At 36.6% G+C, this 23,470-nt stretch overlaps 3 protein-coding genes across 5 annotated transcripts in view; 1 reads left to right on the plus strand and 2 right to left on the minus strand.

The window, feature by feature from the left end:
- Positions 1–690: 690 nt before the first annotated feature.
- On the plus strand, positions 691–12,848 carry eIF3e (eukaryotic translation initiation factor 3 subunit e). The gene is made up of 6 exons (XM_085959806.1): positions 691–845; positions 1,080–1,196; positions 4,102–4,269; positions 4,623–4,745; positions 11,371–12,168; positions 12,703–12,848. Exons 1-6 carry the CDS (start codon positions 750–752, stop codon positions 12,727–12,729), a joined length of 1,329 nt encoding a protein of 442 aa, XP_085815932.1. The 5' UTR covers positions 691–749; the 3' UTR covers positions 12,730–12,848.
- LOC147063648 (uncharacterized) lies at positions 6,205–10,525 on the minus strand. 2 transcript variants are annotated; one of them, XM_085959809.1, is made up of 3 exons: positions 9,954–10,525; positions 7,691–8,193; positions 6,205–7,102 (listed from the first exon to the last, which is right to left on the minus strand). In XM_085959809.1, the coding sequence occupies exons 1-3, from the start codon at positions 10,369–10,371 to the stop codon at positions 7,037–7,039; spliced, it is 987 nt and encodes a 328-aa protein (XP_085815935.1). In that variant the 5' UTR covers positions 10,372–10,525; the 3' UTR covers positions 6,205–7,036. The 2 variants fall into 2 exon arrangements, with proteins under 2 accessions (XP_085815935.1, XP_085815936.1); XM_085959810.1 differs by having other exon boundaries at positions 6,904–7,102; positions 9,981–10,468.
- A 4,173-nt stretch (positions 12,849–17,021) lies between the features above and the next one.
- LOC147063649 (5'-3' RNA helicase armi-like) overlaps positions 17,022–23,470 on the minus strand; it is a 35,285-nt gene continuing 28,836 nt past the window's right edge. The window contains exon 7 of one of the 2 annotated variants that reach the window (XM_085959795.1): positions 17,022–17,865. The gene's annotated coding sequence lies outside the window, so the exon portion shown is untranslated. Of the gene's footprint in view, positions 17,866–22,430; positions 22,509–23,470 lie in introns of those variants that run through there. The other variant, XM_085959796.1, reaches the window with a different exon arrangement.

Below are 23,470 nucleotides of genomic sequence, written 5' to 3' on the forward strand. Positions count from 1 at the left end.
TTTGAGGATTGGTTGCCCAATATACTAACCCTTGCATACCCTTCCAGAAGCTGTCCCGTTGGGAAAACATCGCATTCTGGAGGGCCGCGATGGTTTTCTCCGTCAGCTGGTTAGCTGATGACGAGTGGTCGTACCGACGCAACTCGTCATTTAGACCTAACTCTACGATCGTATGGGCCGCCAAGAATTGTTTTTGGGCGTGTCCATTGCGTTTAGAATATCCTCCTCACGGTTATTCAGATGTTGCGCCATAATCACTGATCACTTAACGTTCGTCCAAGATATTTTTTTTGATAGTTAGAAATGAAATGCCAAACGCTGCATCTAAACAATAGGAAAGTCAAATCCAGAATAAAGACAAAGGAGTCCCAAACTCCCTACATAAAAAAGGGACGTGCGGGTATGACCAGTAAATAAAAAGGGAGGAATGACCAACGACAATAAAAAGGAAATTAACTTAGTAGAATAACACCTAACGCGAAGAAGGAAGAGCAAACCCTATCTCAAGGACTTCAAAGTCAATAATGCTCCTTATAAATATTCTTTTATTGAAAATATAAAATGTATTAATAATAATATAAAAATTGCGTAGGTACAAAGGAGTAAAATATTTTGACAATATATAGGCTGCACCGTTTAAACCAAAGAGATTTTATTTTTTTAGTCTGTCACAGACAATAATTTGTCTATGCCTTTAAGTTGCCCACCGGCCCAAGAAGTCCACGCGTTGTCAAAAGCCATCGCTCAAGATGAGCTTCTCAAAATTCGATTTGACCTTTAAAAATGGTCAATATCTGGATCGGCACATGGTATTTCCACTTCTGGAATTCTTGGCGGCGAAAGATGTAAGTCTTGTGCCGCACGTTTGTGTGACACACCAAAAATTGTAGGTTAACCTAACCCTTCGACATCCACAAAAACTTCTTGTCAATCAACACCCAGATTAAAATATTTACCCCTCAGTGCTTGCCAATAATCAATTATTGCCCATACTAGCATTGCTTTGCATCCGAGATACATATTATTCCCATTACCAGCATCCATATGGAGTATTGACCCAATAATAATTTTGTTTTCAGATCTATGATCAACAAGAGCTTTTACAAGCTAAATTGGATATTTTAAGCAAAACTAATATGATAGATTATGTCATTGACATTAGGAAAATGCTATACCCTGATGAGGAAGTCCCAGAAGTAAGTAAACATTAATTATTATACAAATAACACAAGTCAAAAATTACACACTACAGTATCGTAACACAATGACACCACAGTTGACATGATTTATTAATGGTTCATTATAGATGCAGGTATTATCATAAAAATATTCCAAATGGTATTGATAATTTTATTATTTGATGTGGCAAAAGTAAACAGCTGTGACTCTCGTTTATTAAGCTGAGTAGAGATATCTCTGTATAACCCCCATAGTCCAGTGCGTTTGGTATTAGGATTTTTGGTACAGGTCTGTTTACTGGAAGCCGGGCGGGAACAGCAGCAATTTTCATAGCTGATTTCAGTAAAATTCATGAATGATAACCTAACCCAGTGGTCGGCAAACTGCGGCTCGCGAGCCACATGTGGCTCTTTGGCTCCTTGGGTGTGGCTCTGCCACAAATGACCACGTACGGCCTAAAACAGTGAAAGATAGAACAGTCAAAATGTCTTCGAATATAACCAACCAGCAAGTCGAAGATCTTAAATTGGTTTCAGCTTTATCAATAGCAGTTGACGAGTCCTGTGACGTATCAAATGATACAGCACAAGTTTCACGTTTTGTATGATTTATTTCATCTATAGGTCCTAAAGAACTTGTAGGATTATTGCCACTCACATGTCAAACACATGGAGAGGATATTGCAAATGCTGTAATTGAGTGTATGGAAAAACATCATAAATTATTCCACTCGATAAAATTGTGTCAATTTCAATAGACGGGACGTAAAGTATGACCGGCGTAAGAAAAGGGGTTGTTGCTATTTTGAAAGAAAAAAAAATCACGAGATACTTGCTTACCATTGCATCATTAGTCAAGAAGAGCTTTGTGTGCAGACATTTCCCGAAGAAATTTGCAAAGATATGGAATTGGTGATAAAGATTATGAACTCCATTTTAGATAAAGCTTATGGAGCTCTAAATTCGAACGTCTCTGTGCTGATATGGACATATTGGAGAAAAACAAATGTGAACATGGTTCACAGCACAAGTTTAGTAGTCTGCTTTGAAAGACCTGGAGAAGGAAGACATGATGGTGCTTAAATACCTGGAATAGTATTCCTGGCTCATATTATCAGTTGAAAAACTAGCGTTTGTTGTTCTTTTCCTTTCCGGTTCTACATATTCCTGCGAACAATCTTTTTCAAGCATGAACCTTATCAAGAGTAAATTGAGAAGTCGTCATATTGATGAGAACCTGGAATCGTGCCTAAAATTAAAAACAACATACAAACCTGACTTACCCAAACTTTTCAAGGAGATGCAAGGCCATTGTTCACATTAAGTGTTTGTCAGTCATTGTCATGATTTAATTTCATGGATACCTTACTTACAATTTAATTGTTATCAATAAATATGATCATTATTAAGAATGATATCAAGTTAACAGTATACCTACCTATATAGTAAATTTAAGAAATTTGGCTCTCAAAAGAAATCTCAATCGTTGTACTGTTGATATTTGGCTCTGTTAACCAATGAGTTTGCCGACTACTGACCTAACCTAACAAATAATCAAGTATATCGGCTAAAATTTGTTTTTGTTCACATATTTAGCACAACACTACTGTTCATGACATACTTGCATAGGTAAAAGTCAAAGTAGTAAATATAATATGTACTATGGCTTGTCTCGAATGCTTGAAATGCATGATGTACTCAATTTAAGCATCAACTTATGATTTATGTTTTGTTATTCTTAGAATAACATAACCGCTTATCTTTTACAATCAAAATCAAGATGAAGCTGAAGATTAAACGACTATGGTGACATAGTAGAATTTTTAAACTTAGAAAGGCCCCACTATTATTAGTCAGGCCGTGACACGAAATTGTAAACTTCGATGGTAGTGCTAGTTATTGTACATACTTTGAATGCAATATGGTAAACCATTTGTTTGTAGAAAATGATGACTATTCGATACCTATTTTTAAAAAATGGTAATAATTTGAACGAAATATCCAATCGAAAATCTTGATTTATCGCAAACAGATTACCACATTACATTTAAATATAATTAATAGCTAGCACTACCATCGTAATTTGATATTCAGTGCCACGGTTTGAATATAGTCATGTCATGAAAATTAGCTATGAGCTGTTTTTACATGACACAAGATTAAAATATGTAATATTTCTAACATTAGAGTATATTGCATGATGTATAAAACAATGGCGACGGGTGGACGTAGGCTGTTAACACATTCACTGCTGACCAGTTAATTTCCACATTTAATTATCATGCTAATAGTATCTAATGGCCAAGCGCCTAGCGCATCTTTAGCAGTGAATGTTGCAGTGTTTTGTCAATCAAACGTATTTATTTTTATTGAACCAAGACTACAAATTGCAGAGTGTTGGTTAGTTTTTAAAATTCAATTAAACCCTGCGTAAACCAAGCCATAATAAATAATAGTCAAAAAATATTCATCTACATGCATGGCTTCTGAATTTTCACACGATAATTGGAAACAGTAGAGCTATCAAAATACGAACTACACCGCATGGAGCATTTTACCAATTTTCACAACCTATCAAAAGCACCATACAATGACAACAACGTGTCTCGCTTACACCAGAAGAATGAGATGGGTGAGACAGTCAACATTTTTACGTGTAAACTGTTATTATCGTAATAGTTTAATTTACACACCATTGGTGCCAGAAAATCCATTCACACATGTACAGGCGCTATAAATGTAGTACACCATTGTGAACATGACTTTACCATTTTGTATTCCAAATCATAACAACATTGTGCTTGTTTCAGTCATTTGGACAAATATTTCAGTAATATTTATTTACCAAGGACTTATTTACAAATTTTAACCTTCACAATCATATACCAAAAAATTATTATATTTTATGTATGATTATTTTTAGGAAATCAAGAGCCGTCGTATGATAGTATTGTCACAACTGCAAGAATTGCAAGACGCGGTGGAACCTGTTCTGAGACTCATGCACAGAGACGACGTCATGAAAACGATGGAGACCATGCGCGATTCTAAGATGTTAATCAATTATCTCACGACTAATAAAGAGTTCGAAGTAAGTTATATCCCGATATGAAACTATACAGTGTACAGGTAGTTTAGTAGGCTTTTCATGAAGCCATTGTGCGAATCTAAATACTATTATATTCATTGAAAAAAACTACATTTCAATTTGAGCTAGCTGCAGGATTTAAACCTACAACACATGAAAGAAGAGATGAGTGTTCTATGAATCTTCGCTCCAAATTAGGCAATCAGAAAAATACAACTCATTAAAAATGTTTGAAGCGAACGAATGAAGGAAATATATAGTAATACATAAGTATTCGCTATATGTAATGTAGTTAACGGATTCAATTAACCCCGAATGTAAAATAATGCTAATGTTTTTATCGTCTTTTGTTACAGTTTAAAATTGAAATGATCGACAGTATGTACAGACTGGCCAAGTATCGGTACGAGTGCGGAAACTATTGCGAGTCGGCCAGCTATTTATATTTCTGCCAGCTGGTTATGCCACCGACGGATAAGGTCAGTCATATTGTTTATTACGTTATGTTTTTTATACTACTTGAGTCTTATTCTATGTAAAATTCATACTCGGAGCACAGCCGATTTCAATAGAGATTGTTTAGTTTGCCAGAGTACACATTTGATGTCACACTCAATCAAACAAAATCAAAAGCTGATGGGATTAGTTACCACGTGTAAATACAACATAAACAATATTTATTTCGTTGGTTGTCTCTGCCGTGCAATGACATTAAGGTGACGCATCAGTGAAACGCCAAATAATTTTCAACTGTACGCGCGTCGAAATTTTGGACTCGCTGCCATTCAGTGAGAGAATGTTGACCCAGGAACACGTCACTTTGCTGCGTGATGGCGACGGGTCAATTAATTCTAAAATCGTGTAAAGATGACTAAAAACGTTACCCATTTACTTTAAAAAGAAAACATGTCAATGAATATATTATTATTGTTACTAATAGAACAATAAACAGAACATAAAATGGACGTATGTTGGATTTATATGACAAATAATATTGCGTTTGACAGGCGTCATTTTCACCCGCCACCCGCAATCCGCGCATCGCCTAGCAACGATCTTTTTAGACCGTGCCTCAACTAATGCATGGCCTTAATATGGACGAAGCATCTGTAAAATAAAATAACACTCACTTTGTGTCCGTTCTGCCGGATGGCGAAATTCACATTTTAATATCGGTATCCTACGCTCAAATGTACATTCTGCTCGCAAGCGGTCTGGCGACACCGCTGGGTCTGCCCATACAAAATTTCTGACTGTCAGGTTTCAACTCCGCCGTTATTATTGTGTTACAAAATGCCAATGTGCCTAGTTAAAAATTGTAAAAAAAAATTTACTAAACACTCCAAGAAAGATGGGATATCACTTTTCATGTGTTAGTATTATTTATTATTGATAAAATGCCATTTGATGAGTGTTTATTCAATGCAATTGAATGACAGAAACCATTGGACAGACGCATATGATGCGCTGGGCTCACTTGCGTCTAATCTCCGAGAAGTCGTAACCGAGAATCTGTTTCTAACGCAATGACACTCTAATACCCCATTACAATAAAGGTTATATTACTATAAATTCTCGGAGCTTGTATCACATAATGGAAATGGATACATCATATGGTCACGTGACGTCTACCTATACATCTGTGAATGACTTTCAGCACAATTTCTCGTGCGCGCCGATATGAAGTGAGTTGTCCATTTAATATGTCATTGCTGCCATGTATATGTGTGTAGAAAAAAACAATAATGCAAATTATAGCTAAGCAGCGATTGGTTCATCTTATAGGCAGCATGAAGGTGTGAGGGAACAGGGAAAAACACACACAGTTGCATATTTTCCTGTTTAAAAATATGTTCCGAGTCCATCTGTATTATATACGACATCTATGATGAAATCTCTATAAAACACTGTTAATGTACAGAACATACGTTGTATTTTACCAAGGCGTTTATTAAATCTTAATGTGGGTTTGATTGATGATTTAAAGCTTGAATCAATGGAATGAAATTCATTATTAATTGAAATAAACTCGATAAGCGCATATACGCGCTCTCCAATTCGGTACGCGCAAAGCCGACTATAGAAAATGAGCGTGTATGCACGCTGTACTTTACACTCATACTAGCCCCGGTCGATTGTTTTAAATAATTTAATAAATTATATTGTATACACATTGCCATCTCTTGGAATCATGGTGAAATACTTAACCGAATTACAAGACAGCATTTATGATATAGATACCTACTTTTAATATATTCCCAACAAAAAGATAATGTTTATAAGGTTTAATTCGCGGCCCACTGGGTACAGCCATGCTAATACCTCCCAGCATTTAAAGGGTTTAAACTAATTGAAAATTAATACTAGAGTCCGATTTCTATAAGCTGGTGTACATGTCATCACAGATCTTTTATGAACTAGTGGAACTAAATTTCTAAATCCCCCCCGCTTCAGCATCTTAACACTGCATTACGTCCGCCCCCCGCCAAATCTATCATCAATGCGACGCGATGACGTGTACGCCAGCTTATAGAAATCGGAGTCTACATATTGTGTTATATTATATCAATTAACACATACAATGTATTTCCACTAAAAATTGACCATTGACACTATAAAAGAAAATAATGCAGATTCTCCAAATACTATAAATGTTTTCTCTGTTTAGCACATTTATAATCACAGTGAGTAAGTTATCTTTAAGCTCAAGAAATAACAATACAGTCGCTTAATCTATTGAATGTTTTCCTTTGTATTTCATGCCACAGAATCAGTAATACGTATCATATCTATGTGTGGCAATGTGTTCTTCAGCCAGCTCGACGGAATCAGATATCTGTTGGCAAAAAAAATAAATCTGTAATGAAATAGCTTGTATCTTTTCAAGAACCTCTCAGTGGTAAATTCATGATAATTTATAATGCAATGAGTTTATCGCTCGGTATTCACCATGTATAAATATTGCTTTACGACATGTGCTTTGAACACTTTTATTGCTTTCCGGATGAGCGGTGTGATTGTTAAGCTCAAGATCCAAGTATCCCTGCGAATAATTCCTAATAGTAATATAACTGAGGATGTTTTCGAATTCCGTCAACATCATGGCTACTGTCTTTGTAATTTAAATGAACATTGCGAAATTTTGTTAATAGGTGGCGGCAAGATTGCTAAAATCTTTTACTGTAAAGAATGCTACGTTCTTGAATGCACATCTATATTATATAATTTTTAAATAAAAATTATGTAATAAACTAGTTAGTTGACTTGGAATGGAATGGAATATGACTGTAATCAAACGTGTATGCATCTATATTTTTGGGGGATTTTTTAAAATTTGCTCTACAATCTGAAAACAGAGCACACACTAGTAACTAGGCCACAGCCGGTAAACGACAGAATATTAAATGAACACACTATCTCTTACCTCTCCGCAAGTGTCGCACAGGAACTGGGATTGTTCACTGCGAGCATTCGGCAACAGATCGATTGGCATCGTGTAAGAGATTCGGCACATTTCAAAGTCGTGTAGAGCGGATTCCTCTCCATTCTCTGACATCATTACATCATGTTTGTCGACTTTATTAAAATAATCTCCACCGTGATGTATTAGTCCATCCGTCTGTCCATCACTCTCTTTGGCGAGTATCAGGTAGACGTCATCGTTGCCACTACTATCGTCAGTTACCTCACATCCGTGATTGCGCAAGTCTGTCGTGTTGTGCGATTTCTCTTCTTCCTTCAGCGTGTATTCGAGGATTTTGTCAAGGTTGAATATATTGCGCATGATGTTGGCATTGCTTCCCTGAATCTTGTACAACACATCATCGAGTAGTTCTTTATTCTTGACTTTTCTGAACGTAATTCTTGTTGCTAGCATTTCGCACAAATTGTCGATTTTTAATTTGGTTTTCTCTTTTGTATTGGGTTCTGTAAGAAAATATTCGGTATAAATATAATCCATAAAATTAATACTATCGACTGAGGGTACTTTTGAATTTAAATTCTAACTGTTTTAAGTTTTGTACTACAGTATAACCCCTATTTTACGTTTTTTAAGGGACTGAAAAAAAAAACCTAATTGGAGGGAAAATGTAAAGGGGAGGTATTGAAAAAAAGAACATTTAAGTTTTATGTTTCTAAAAAAATAACGTTTTATTAAAAAACAACATTCAATTTAAATTTTTATTGAAAAATGTTTTATTTTTTATTAAAAAAATCATGTAGGTATATTAGTTTGTTGCATTTATGTTTTTTTTGTTATGTAATTCTCTTTCAAAACTATATAAACATTTAAAGTGTCATCTTGAATATCAGCAAAGCTTGTAAAGTAGGTTTTTAAACCCTCGATGAACCTCCAAAACCGGCCAATCACAGCGTCGCTCGCCGACCAATCACCGTGCGCCGTTCTAAAGACACGGAGTTTTCCCTCCAAACACCTTACGCCGTTCGAATGTCACGACCCAATCATTGTCAAGCGCGCGTAACTCGCATATTTTGAATATTTCCGACGTAAATCGCGGGAAAGAAAAACGTAAATGCGGGTATTAAATGTACTGAAATACATCGGGACTGAAAAAATTACACGCAATTGCCGGGAAAACGTGAATTCCGGGCACGTAAAAACGAGGTTATACTGTATTTCATTTGAGTCATCTTTTGCAAACTAGGTTTCACCTTTCGGTATCTTCAGGCACCAATAGGAAATGCACACTGACACGAGTGGCTGACATCCATGTCACGTTAAAATAATCTATTATGAAATCCTTCGTTTGGCGGCCCAGATTTCATACAGAATTGTAAAGCCAGTTAAAAAAAAAAACTAAAACTAAGTTATAGAACGCATAACGTAGCTTGTCGCATCGTAAAACCAAGTATCATCACTTTTTTTCGGTCCAACGATTGTGACATAAAGTTTTACGAATGTAAAAAAATAAGATCTAATTATTTGACGCCTCTAACATATTATGTCACAATCTAGCTAGACAGAAAGAAACAAATGATATTCGATTTTGTGAGGTGACAAGCTATGCTGTGGGTACTATAGGATGTAAATTTATTTTTAAAATGTAACACAATTTTTCTGTGGGGCTTAAGGCCCCGTCCAGCGTAGGCGCGTTTGACGGAGCGTTGAGCGGCTCGCGCAACTCAAACATGTAACCATATAAATGTTTAACCAAAAAAAGACATTGTCTACGAACATTTTCACATACAGTTATACATTTGAGTTGCGCGCTCCGCTCGACGCTCCGCCAAACGCGCGTACGCTGGACGAGCGCTGAGGCCATTGCCAAATCCACCCATGCCATATCAACATCATTATGTATGTATACTATGTAAGTTTAAATAAAAACATAATGACCATTTCTGCTTTTAACTACACCCAAACCTCCAATTGAAATATCGCTCGATCCTCTCAAGCGATATTTTTATTTACTCATTCATAAGTAACCGTAAATCATAAGGTCACACTACTTCCGACCATGTCCGATCCTAATAAGATCATATAGGCCTCCTCAGAGTAGAGGTTTGTTTTTACGAGAAATGGATGTCAGCCACTTGCTCAACCTATCAGCTCCATACTCTGACTCATGCACAAATTGAAAAACAATATGTGTACTTGCCAGACCCAGGATTCGAACCTGGGACCCACGACTCTTAAGCCGTGCGGATGAATAAAAGAGCTTTACCTGCTTGAGATGTATCATGGTATTCACCCATCTGTGACGCATTTATGATTTCATTTTCCTGTTCGCAGTGGACAATGTCTTCCATTAAACTTTCTAACTGCTCAGAATCATTCTCTGTATTTGATTCATAATTTAATTTTTGAGTGATTATAACTTGTGTGATTGCATCCAAATCAAAATCGCTGCTTTCGTCTAAGTCTATTTCTTTCGTAACTAATGCGTGCGTTCCGTATTTGTCCATCGGTGAAGTCATTCCAGTCATCCACGGTCCATAAATGGTTCTTTTTGTCGATCCATTTAGTGAATCCATAAAATCATTTTCGTCATCTGGTTTTATAACATCGTCATAAAATGCTATTATCCTCGATAGCACATCTTTGCCTGGTTCGAATCTGTTCACCACTAACTTGGAAAACATTTTAATATCAGCCTTTAATAATTTAATATAGCTATTGTTATATATTACTGCAATTTTTCCAAAAGAAACAAATTAAAAGATTGACATTTCACTTTATGGGTACCTATTTAAAGTTTTCAAAATGGCTGCACTTTTCAATGTTCACAGATGCAGTGTATTTATTAAAGCTTGTTCATAAAAAATATCTATGAATTTATTATAGGTTTATGGTAACTATTTTTTTCGTTTTTGTTTTAATTTAGGTAGGTATATGTAATTATGAGTGTTGAATTATTTATCAAAATGCTTTTTGTGAATTTTTCAAAATCATTCAAGAGTAATTAAGTATAACTAACTACATACACTATTATGTTATACGAATTCTCGAAAATGCCAGTATTTGGAGTTTTAACACATAATGTAGTCGTCAGGTTGAATCCACAAAAATTTTCTTCAATTTTAACGTCCAGGTTTCCGAGTTTTGTAAAGAGTGTACTACTTGTACAGCAAGATAGTAGGCATATTTTTCATGAATTACATGAATTACAGTGAAACCTTGATTTTACATGCCTGGAATTCACGTTTTCCCGCTTTTTACGTGTAGTTTCTGCAAACCATTTCAAGTGCAAATACATATTCAAATTACAATTAAACTTCAGGTTTAATTTATTTTGACACATTCATTTACGTAATAAATCATTGAAATTTTAAGATGCAGACGCATTTCTTTGTATGGATACGCCTGCTATGTCCAACGTTAAGTTTACGCAGTGCAGTTGGTTAAGGTATGCATATGCGCATTCCTTTTTATAGACATGGCTGCTGCGTACAGGGCGAAGTTTATACAATAATTCAAAGCTACCCCGCATTTACTTTTTTTTTCAGTATTTTGAAAAACGTAAAATTGCAGTATAACTGTATTTCTTGTGAATGTATTAATAGATTGGGTTTACAATCATCTTATTGTTTATAATAGGAATTGCTGCCGGTTTTGACTGAATATTTGTTCACTTGTTGCAGAACTACCTGCCAGTATTATGGGGTAAGCTAGCTTCGGAGATTCTGGTGCAGAACTGGGATGGAGCGCTGGAGGACCTGAACAAGCTGAGGGAGTTCATCGACAACAACCAGTTCGCGAACAACATGCAGGTGCTGCAGCAGCGCACATGGCTGGTCCACTGGAGTCTGTTCGTCTACTTCAACCACATCAAAGGGCGGGATCTCATCATCGACATCTTCCTGCACAAGCCTCTGTATCTGAACGCCATCCAGACCATGTGTCCGCATATTCTGCGCTACCTGGCAACGGCCGTCATTATCAACCGTTCGCGGAGAAACGCCCTCAAGGACCTTGTGAGGGTGATCCAGCAGGAGTCGTACACGTACCGAGATCCCATCACCGAGTTCATCGAGCACCTGTACGTGAACTTCGACTTTGACGGAGCGCGCCAGAAGCTGCATGAGTGCCAGGCCGTCTTGCTGAGTGACTTCTTCCTGATCGCTTGCATTGAGGAGTTCGTGGAGAACGCCCGCCTCATGATATTCGAGACTTTCTGCCGGATCCACCAGTGCATCAGCATCGGAATGCTGGCCGAGAAGCTCAACATGGACCCTGAGGACGCCGAGCGGTGGATAGTAAACCTGATCCGGAACGCGCGGTTGGACGCCAAGATCGACTCAAAGCTGGGGCACGTGGTTATGGGAACGCAGCCCATGTCACCCTATCAGCAGCTTATCGAGAAGATTGATTCCCTCTCCGTGCGCTCTGAAGCGCTAACCGGCCTCGTTGAACGAAAGCACAAGGCGAGAAACCAAGATGTGAGTATCCATCACATTAGTTCAATTTTATTGTAAGTGGAATGACCCCGAGAGTGGAAATTATAATATCATTTTTTATTATGAGGAATGGTTGACAACCATTTGGGTATATGCCCTGGATCAATATAATATTATACTGTCTGTCCAAGTGTACCTACTCCATTTGATTACGAATCCTCAACGCAAAGCTAGAGTCCCATATCTGGCAAATTCATATGCTGTTTTCAATATATTTTTGGACCCAGAGTATAAACCCAATACGTTATGCGATTGGCTAACACCCATTTCTCATTAAACTTTGTTTTACCCATTGGACACAATTTGGTGCCGTCTTTTTATTATTATCCAGTTTGACAAGACCGATCGATAGCTTATTGAGCAAGAACACTCGATCCATTTTTTAAATCATCTAATTCTATCTTATGTTTTTGAGGATTTCAAAAATAAGTTTACTTGGTCTTTGATACTAAAAATTCACATGTTAAAAATAAACTGAAATCTGATAAACTAAATCTCTACATTCTTCTTTTTCAGATACGTTGGGGAACTCAAGAATTCTAATCTAGGGATAGGTTGTTGGTTTTATAATATATCTGCGGTATTTTTAAAATTAAATATTCATTTAAGATTGTGTACCTTGTCAACTTTATAATGAAAATAAATAAAAAGAAAAGGTCCAAGATATTTGTTTTATTGACAATAAACATTACAGTTTACAACATCGCATTGACAGTCAATATTCAAAAATACATCAATCTTAATTAAGTCAGGAATTTACGAAAAAATCGTAATTTCTTCTCCAATGTTTATTTAGATGGGATCTTACAACAAAAATCCTGATAGTTACATATTAAATCTTCGCATTTTGTAGTTATAAAATTATGAAAATATTACAAAGCAGGAAAGATGAGTTTATGTATCTCTTACCTGGGAAGATCGGAAATGAATAATATTTCTAGGTTAAGTACAAATTATTAGTCTCTAAGGACCTGAGTAGTCATTCAACAATATTCAATTGACAATTTTATTTTACATGTGTCCCCACAGTGTTTTTGACAGATGTCTATATGAGGAATGGTTGTTCTGAGGTTAGGTTTACTTTGAAGTAATATCAAACAGTCTGCTCTAGATCATTATACACACTTAAAAAACAAGTGATTTTTATCCCCACAGTGGAGTAGTGACAGATAGCCCATCTCTGAAACCGTAGTGCGTGTTCACCTGCACCTGGTAGCCATATTTCAAGAGTTTTATTGAATACATTCGAAATAAAACCATTTTTTTTGATGATAATAAGCTATGGTTTCAATTCCAAAGAAAAAACTCAGGTGTTTCTAATTTTTATGACCTATGCGGTAAATATAATCGACGATTAAGTCAGGACATTCATATCACGGAGTGAATTCTATTAATGCAACGATTGCGCATACATTATTGAGGGAGTGTGGCCGACATATTGCTCTTATTATGAAAAAGAGCAGTTATAGAAGTGAATACCACCAACTCTGGAAACTGTGATAGTTGTTCTGATATTAAATAGGTGGAAACATGTTTCCACTCCAATGCAAATATTCTATTTTACTCCTTTTGCCCGATAAACGAGAAGTCACTAAAAGTAATCATCCAAGGTCATGACATACATCACAGCCGGCCTGACTGGCTTGGGATATTTGATGATGACCATGAACCGGATGACGTAAGGAAGCCAGTATTAATTATATGAAAATTCATATAAGGGTGTGCTTTTTTCAGTGGCTGTGTTTACATTTTTTTGCCCAGCCACAAGATCAAAGATGGCTGTGCCACCAACCGGACCACTGTGAGTGAGTGTGAATGAACTGGGCACTGGTTTGATAATGCTGGAAAAATACCTGAAACCCAGTCCTTCCCCACCTGAGCAAACATATCGTTAAATTTCGAGGTATACAAGGTAAATGATCCATATCTAGGTAATACACTGGATCGGGACTTAACGTACCGAGAACACATCACATATGCCAAGGATAAAGCCACGAGCCAAATACACATTATCAACAAACTAGTAGGAACGAATTGGGGCTGTGCTCATGTGCACAGCTGCACCTGAATACGTATGTAACTATTGTATATGCTCCTCCAGGAGTTTGGTGATGTTGTTTCAACATAAGAGAAACATGTGAATCTGTCACTTCACCTGTACAGTATGTGATGGGACGTTCATCCGCAACGTCGATTTGAGTAACCATATCTACAGATGTCATATGGATTACTCGATATTGGAAGAAAAGTATAGAGACCTACTAACAATAAATCTCGAGAAGACAAATTCAAATATATGTCATACAAAAATAACACACTAGAGATCCCTTGCCGTGCAAAATTCCAAGGCATAATCCACCTGAAGATGCAAACACCAAGGCTACCTCAGCAGGTCCACCCAACACACAAGTAGTGAATCGAAACACTGTTCGAGCCAGTATATCACCTGAAGGGCTACCTATGTTTTGAAAGGCAACAATAGGCAAGGAAATGTCATCAAATAACACAATTACTAATTTGATCGAATACAATATAATTTCGGCCCAAGTAATTGGGCGATGGTTTACAGCCGATTTTATTACCCACAAACCGTTTCATAAAATTATTCGATTGACATCATTGATCGACAAACCAGATCCGGCAACGTCAGGTCCATTTTAAGAAACCTTTCGATGGCCGATATGCAGCACAAACTTATCTAGGAGGACAGACACTCGAAAGATGTCTGCGAGCAAATACGGAATATTTCACCCCTGCGGATAGATACCTCTCCATAAAAACCTGAATTCATCAGGTATGAAATGGCAATATGTAATGCACACGTAATAGGTCGTGCCAAAGGTTCTAACACCAATTAAAACGGTACGCCTTCAGCAGACGACTTCTCTGGAGCACCAGACAACCTAACCTTCAGCCTAGTAGTCAACTGGACTTACAAATTCGCAAACAGCGATTCTGTTAGCTAGTATTATAAATTTTATAAATCCTACGGTCTACATCGAAGGATCTGTCGGTGAAACAAATTTAAGAATAATAAGATATAGGATTCAGCCGAGAGCCCAGCTAAGAAGCGCAATTCACCGATAGACAGGATGTTGATCGTAGATAAGAGTGCGAGTAAGAGATAGTGGTCCGTAAGAGTGAGGGCAACAGATAATCAGGGTTCTGCAAGTGGCCGATGTTTCTGCGAATTTTGGCAAGCCGGATAGAAGCCCCTGATTCTAAAATTTTCAAGCAGTGCCCTTTGAGATCTTTCGTAGCATCCCCACGACACTCGTGGCGAGAGAAAAATTACGGTGTAGCGAAATGACTGCAAATTTAGTTATAAGCATTAATCATATATTTACGTTGTATCAGTGTGTGACTATGTGGAAATATATAATATGTCCATTTAAATAAATCAATAAATAGTGAGTTTAATTCTTGGACCCTCCTCTGAACTCTTCTTGGGACATAAAGTTTGTGGCCACAAGGTGATCGCAGATTATCTAGTGTCAGTTCCCACACTGAAATAAACACCACGACAGGCCTATGTACGCAATCATGTTCCCTTCAAATGAAGAAATAATCCGCAGGTCCCGAATAAACCATAAAACACGCAAGTGAAATGCGATATGCCGGGCCGTGATTAATCCAATCTTTGATCACAGGTAACTTTTAATACACGGATCAAAGAGGAAACCATGTGAGTGGATAGAGAAGCAAAAACACAACCAAACGCTACATTCAACGAATAAACGGTACAGTAAATATCTCACGGAAACAGATCAAGGGTCAGGTCGTGTCAGACGTAATGGATCAAATGTTTTTTATAAAAGAAAAATGGACACAACTTGACCGGTCATTGCTCACTCAATAATAAGACTTGTGATATGGCATGAAAACATTTCGGGAAGAGCAGCATTGTGCAGAATATTGAAAAGCATTGTTGATTATATAATGCTGGCATAAAAAAGTTTGTCTTATGGTTGGATTCCTGCGTCCCCTAAAATAAAAATAGTATCATGTCATTCGGACTGCTAAATTTTTTAAGAGCATCCTGAAACAGAATCTATTGAACAAAAATATTCCGAACCAGGGCATGGCAGTATGCAGGAAGTGGACGCAATTCACAGTATGATTGAAAAATAATTTCGCCACTGAAATATTCAGTCACAATTCACTACTAATGGTACGTTTACATTTGACACTAATATCGTCATATTTATGTATGACACCATATTCACTTAAGTGTAAACAGTAAGTATATTTGTATCTGCCACTTATTTTGCGTGTGTCGACACTCACCTGTCACTTATTCAATCTACTTATATATGCAAATGTAAACACCGCGTATACAACAAGTTCGAACTTGCAGCGACATATAACCGAAGTTGAGCCGGTGGTCTACTTTTATGTTTAAGCCGCGTTGACACGATCCAAGTACGATCCAAATACCATCCAAGTTGACTTGGACCGAGCGCACTTGGATAGCTACTTGGACGCCGGTCCGGTCATCCAAGCGCACTTGGATGACGGCGTCCGATCTAAGTGAACGTCGACCGCGTTCTGCTCATCCAAATATACTCGTATAGGAGAAATAAACAACATGGTGGCCCCACAAGAATCTAGCATGAAACATAAATGATCTCATTGTGACACAGCTAGATTCGTGGAAATTTACGAAGCAGAAGAGGTTCTATGGAATATAACATTGCGCAATTCGTGGTTCGATATAGCGGACCGATTTTTGGCCAATGCGATCAAATGCAGAAAATCATTTACAAATGTAAGTACCTTATCTTTATATTTTTATTATGCTAATTATGATTGTGTTTTAAATGAAACTGCTAGGTGGCTTTTAAACTTTTATTCATATATAATATACAAATAGGTATTACAATAAAGTCGTCAAGTATTTTTTACACTCTAAAATATGCAGTTATTTTGCCAATCGACAACACCTTCTCTCATAAAATATTTTTTATATTTTTGCCTTCGTTGATCTGCTACCAGAGAATAATTATTGCTGCCTTGATTTCCAAGATCAGCAATATAATTGGATCTGGGTTCTAGTCTCCATGAACCAGATATTCCGTCGATACTCATTGTTCCAGTAGGTGCATAGTAACGTAATGATGTTTTTATTAGCCAATTGTGTAGTGCACAGGTTGCTTTTACAATCTTGTCAACTTTATCAGGGCATACATATACTGATGTACGATAAATTCTAAATTTCATTACCATTACACCGAAAGCATTCTCGACAATTCTCCTGGCACGAGACAGACGATAGTTAAAAATCTTTTCTTCGGTTGTTAAAGGCAGCCGACGTGAATATGGTTTCATGAGATAATTTTTTAATGGGAAAGCTTCATCTCCCAATATGACACCCCACGTTGGGAAATTCAGTGTTCCATCCTCCAGTCTCTTTTTAAGTAGTGAGTTATTAAATATGGAACTATCATTAACTCTTCCCTGGCTGCCTATGTCAATAAACGTAAAGCAGTAATTACTGTCAACAAGGGCTAGAAGAACAGTACTAAAGTAACCTTTATAGTTATAAAAATCACTTCCACTATGTTCTGGTTGTTGTATGTTAATGTGCTTTCCATCTAACGCACCGCAACAACCAGGAAAGTTCCAACGGTTATTATATCCTCTTTCAATTGAAGTCCATTTTTCGGTTGATTTTGGGATCTGAAAATGATAAATAATAATTTCATTATTTTTTTTACAGTTGGACTCGGACTTGGGCATAGCTTCACCTGATATGATTAATTCTCCAGACATACCAGCACATCCTTCTCCAGAAATACCAGAAAATTCTTCTCCAGACATACAAGAACATCTTTCTCCAGACATATTACCAGAACAGTCTAATAGTGTAACATTTACTAAACCACAATCATTCATTAAAAACAAACGTCTTAAACAAACATCGCTACCTAAGCACATTGAAGAGTCTATCGACAATCTTAGGTCGATAAAAGACCAAGTGTTATACAATAAAGAACCAGAAGACGAGTTCTCTTATTTCGCAAAAAATATTGCCAGCCAGCTCAGACAACTGCCTGTCATGGATGCTCTCGACATTCAAGCAGACATATTGAATATTGTAAGACGAAGAAGACGTACATTGAAAGCAGATGGAAAAAGATTCTTCCTCGTCAATTAGTAGTGTAACAGAATACATCATTGAAATTCCAGACCATGCATTCGACAATATGAATTCTCCGCTTGATGCAACAATCCAAGAAATGGCACCATCGTTCGAGGTACAAAATACTGCATTAGAAGAGGCAATTAGAAGCATTGGAGGGATTAATGATGATGACGATATAGACGGAAACTGATTTTATTTTGTAATTTACTTGTTTGTTGTACCTACCTAGTTTGATTTTTAATAAAAAAAATTGATAACCTGACAATAAAATAATTTCTTGTTACTAACCTGTATGTACTCCTCCAACTCTTCATAGATTGCATCTATCACGGATGACAGAAACTTGGATATGGAGCTCTTTGAAATACGAAAGCTACTTTCTAAGGTGGAAAAACTATCACCAGTTGCTAAATATCGTATTACTATTTGTAGTTTAATTCGTGCAGGTAAGGCAGCTCTCATGAGGGTATCTTTCTTCTGTATTTTTGGCCCAACTTTTTGTAACAGGTATTCAAATTGTTCACTGTTCAGCCTCAAATTATTCTTAAACGTAACCTTATCTTCCAGTTCTACTTCACGGAGAAAATTGTTAGATGCACCCTGCTTATCACGCCTTAAAATCCATTTGCGGGCCCAAATTCTCTTGCGTGACTTTCTTTTCTCCTGGTAGTGGTTTTCCAACTCTTCTATTATCATATCTGCAACAACTTCGACACCTTGCAGCAACAGAATCGTAGACGCCATGTTGAATTGTGATCTTAATTTAATGAAATGACAGCGAGTTGAACTTGGATGTGTGTCAACGTCACGATCCAAGCTACTTGGACCGCGTTTTACTCATCCAAGCTAGCTTGGATAGGAATTATTAGTATGAAGCTGTCACTTGGATGGCGCTCGGTCCAAGTGTACTTGGATCGGACGCCGTCATCCAAGTGCGCATCCGAGTAATTTGTATGAAGCTGTCTCATACAAATGCGTTTGGATGGCACTCTGTCCAAGTGTACTTGGATGGTACATGGATCGTGTCAACGCGGCTTAAGTACCTGACACATTATTCGTACCTAGTTTGACTGGTAGTTAAGTGCATTTGGACAATTATCATAGGTACATCATGGATATTAAAAAAGAGTGGTTAAAAGCAGATATATTTGATTTAATAGACAAATATTACCTTAAACCAGAGTTATGGGATGTGACCACGAAAGATTATAAAAACCGAACGAAAAAAAGTGATGCAATATCAGAACTTGCCAAAAATTTTGATACCACAGTCGTGGAAATTACCAGAAAAGTACACAACTTAAGGAATCAATTTAATAACGAACAACAAAGAAATCAGAATCAGGCCTCGATGACATATATCAATCGAAGTGGCCCTACTATAAAGTATTATCATTTTTATCGAACAGTACAACATGCCGATCGACATTGGGAAACATTCCAATAACTGTAAGTTTGAAACTTTACTGTTTATACCTATTTTATGTATAAGTTTAATTTAATTGAAAAGGTAACAGTCATACCTTACGTACCAACGCAAACTTAGTAAAAGTTAGTCATAATCCAATTGAAAACTGAAGATTTTTTAGATTTTCAGAAGTCAAGTAAGACTTTCAATTATTCAAAATTTCTATACACTAAAATTAAATATAGTGCGGAGCTGGCGCAAGTATTAGGTCCCGGAGCGGAGCAACTAACAAAAAGGGTCCGCTCCAACCGTCCGATTCAAACGCTCCATTAGAAATATGTTTTCTTCTTCCGATAGATTGCATTTTTTTTTTACCTCCTAAAGTTTCAGAATACCAATGGAACATGTCGACACATTTAGACAGTTCCTACAGTTGATCGTTTTTGTGACTATATTTCTACAAAAGGTAATCAAAATATGAGTTCTTCAGAATCCGAGGATGTTACCAGTGGATCAGAATATGTTATTAGCGAAGATGACATGCATTCTGATGTAACAATTGAATATAAGTATAACCAACTTTTTTCTAGGTTAAAATTCTTGATGGAATGATCAGAATCGTACTATTTATTTATGTTACGTAGTCTATAATACAAGTTTATTTCATCATTTCTGCGGTACTATCGAGCCTTTGTGATCACCCAAAAACATTTCTTTTGGGTGTCACGAACGGATCCGACAGTATCCATATCGAGGCAACCTGGCCCATCTAACGGAGAAAAATTCTATCAGTGACCAATTATGACAATCTTATTGTTAAGGGATGAAAAAGGACAATCAATAAAAAGTCCTGTAAAAGAAAATATACACCAAAAACTGGCTAACTCTTTATGAAAAAAAGTTTTAGAAGTAATATGATTTGCCAAAACACTGCCGATTAAAACGCACAGAAGTTACACACTGTCGTAGGGAAATATTTCAAACATTTTGGGAACTTGAAAACCGTTATTCCCAAAATATTTATATTCACGGTTTAGTTAGAAAACCAGCGAAACGACATAGACCAAGAAATAATCAAGGCTCAAAAAAGGAATTAACATTTAAATATTTTTCCGGGTGAATGATCAAAACATTCAAATATGTAAAAAATATTTTCTTGAGACACTTCAGATCAGTTCTGGAAGACTACACCGATGTTTGTCTATGGATAGTATAGCTTCTGTTGTTCCATTGTACCAACGAAGACGGACAAAAAAAATCGATGATTGCGATATCATTGCATATATCAACAGTTTTCCCGCATATCAGAGCCATGACACAGGGGCACATAATCCAGAACGAAATATTTGGCTTCCGAATTAAACATTCGGAACCTTTCACCATAATGTTAAGAAAGCATAAGAAATCACCTGCTGTAAACGTTGGTAGATGGCTTATGTCGCACTTTGATACTCACTATTGTCAATATAAATGTTTTTTCAATGTGTATTTGCTCCAGAGTATGTCAAGATAACCTCCATTCTATACAGGTCCATATACATCTAATAACATTATACAAAATAAAGGAGACAACCGGCGGGATCGTAGCATTTAAAATACATGAATGAAAAATTGTAAAGAATAATCGAGTTGCATGACTTAATGTTATTAGATAAAAAAAGTACATGTACATATATTATATTACCGTTATAGACTAAATACTTATAGACTAAATACTGTTTTCATGGCTTCAGATGGTGCGATGATTCATGCCAATATCCCCCAGGACAGGGGACTCAATAAGCAAAGTATTGTCACATGAACCTCAATCTATTGAGCAAATTTAAAAGCAAACAGTTGATATCCATTCGTATGAATTAACGCATCATCTGGAGACAGTCAATTACTGAATACTTAAAACCTATTACACTAATGCTTCAAATACACTCTATGACGATCGGTCATATATATGTCGAAAAACCCGTTTCTTATGTTTGCGTCCTGTGTCACAGGGTGTCACAGAGTGTAAATAGGATGTCATAGCTGTCATACAATATGTATGTATAATATGTCGGAATGGCATAGATTTGATCATAGACACTAAAACGCTCTGAGCATATATGTGCCCGATCGTCATATAGTCTATTTGAACCTTAACAATAAGACATTAAAATCTAATTTAAAAAATTGTTTTAAAATTATATCACTGATTTCCGGTTGCACCTTTTACACTAGATTCACACAACACCAAATTGAGCCTACGGCAAAAGGTCTGAATCATATCAACTTAAATTTAATAAATATCATTTAAACAATATAATATTCTTATATTCCGTCATATTATGTATAGACGATTATTTTTTTCATGTGACACATTGTGATAAAAAGTCAGACATTAATATACTTAACAATATTAACTAAACAACAAGACGGGTACAGGAATATTGCCGTCGTCGTGCCGCACCACAAACGGCCATATTCAGGAATCAACTGCCCGTATCCTGTGGAGAGGGTCTAATGACCGACGTTGCTATAATGCCGTCAGTCTACGATCTCTCCACAGATGAAATGTCCGACGTTGACAGAACGATGTCCGTCGAAAGGGTGGCGCTTGGTAGGTGCGAAATTGCGCTGGATGCTTTCATCCAGGAGGAACCGTTGGGCCCAAAGAAACCTCAACCTACTAAGCGGCCACTGAAGCATCCTGAGCCAGTGTAAGACGCAGACGCCCGAAACGCGTCTACAGTCCAGCGTAAAGTGTAAAAGGTTGAAAGTAAGCCTCGTAAAACTCTAAAAAAAAAGAAATTAAACCTTATATTATTATGTAAACTATAAATATGTACTCGGACCCATGTATTACGTCATAACGCATGCCGTATACGTGGATGGCTGGAAATTAAAAGTACTAAAACGTACCAATTTATGATAGATATATTTACATAAGTAGATATTTAGCAGGATTATAGTGTGATTTTATTAGGTATAGGTATTCAACGTTTTAACTTGGGTTATGTTAAAATTACTATAATATTTTGTTTTGTCAACGTCCGGGTAGATAGAGGTTCCGTCTGTGGAATTACTGTAATATTTTGTTTTGTCAACGTCCGGGTAGGTAGAGGTTCCATCTGTGTCCAGTGACAGAGGCCGGGATCCCTCGGCCAATACAATCTCTCCTTGACCGGATGGACTCCCTTCCGTGACCATGTATAGCGCTAGAACGTGAGCCAATTTGATGACGAGCTCTCACTTCGATAGAATAATTATATTTAATTAAATAATAAGTTATAAATAAGTAAATATACTAAACCAGAGGTACTCCAAGTGGGACCCTAAATTTAATTGCCAATAATAATGAAGTTTAATTTAAATAAAATTAACTTTACCTTAAGAGGACGCTCTACAGAATCGGCCTTGAGAATTGAAAATATGATTTTTTTACATGTGGTCCATAATAACTGGTCTACTAGTTAATATAAAAAGGTTGCCGCCAATGTTTGTCTCAATAAACTCCCTACAAGTGAAGCTTGTGAAGTGAAGCTATGGGGTGACCAAAAAATAGTACTTTCTAATAAAATTTATTTTCTAATAAATTTACTAATAACATTTAATGTTACTAAATTCAATATGTTTATCAGTTCTTTGGTGGGAAATATTGCAACTGATATGATGGATATGATAACTTTTTTGATTATGTGTTGGCCACGATATAAACTTAATAATATATTAATAACTTTTTAACCTGAAATTGTCCG

This window comes from Rhyacophila brunnea, unplaced genomic scaffold (genome assembly GCF_057557595.1).
Source record: "Rhyacophila brunnea isolate RB1 unplaced genomic scaffold, BYU_Rbru_1.0 scaffold_9, whole genome shotgun sequence".
Lineage (NCBI taxonomy): Eukaryota > Metazoa > Arthropoda > Insecta > Trichoptera > Rhyacophilidae > Rhyacophila > Rhyacophila brunnea.

Excerpts from the sequence above, each read along its gene's own strand:
- LOC147063648 (XM_085959809.1), bottom strand. The coding sequence starts at position 10,371 with ATGTTTTCCAAGTTAGTGGTGAACAGATTCGAACCAGGCAAAGATGTG. Across the intron at positions 8,194-9,953 it reads CCATGATACATCTCAAGCAG|AACCCAATACAAAAGAGAAA; the intron begins GTAAAGCTCTTT and ends ATTTTCTTACAG. Across the intron at positions 7,103-7,690 it reads TGTGCGACACTTGCGGAGAG|ATATCTGATTCCGTCGAGCT; the intron begins GTAAGAGATAGT and ends TTTTGCCAACAG.
- eIF3e (XM_085959806.1), top strand. The coding sequence starts at position 750 with ATGAGCTTCTCAAAATTCGATTTGACCTTTAAAAATGGTCAATATCTG. Across the intron at positions 4,270-4,622 it reads CGACTAATAAAGAGTTCGAA|TTTAAAATTGAAATGATCGA; the intron begins GTAAGTTATATC and ends CTTTTGTTACAG. Across the intron at positions 4,746-11,370 it reads TTATGCCACCGACGGATAAG|AACTACCTGCCAGTATTATG; the intron begins GTCAGTCATATT and ends CACTTGTTGCAG.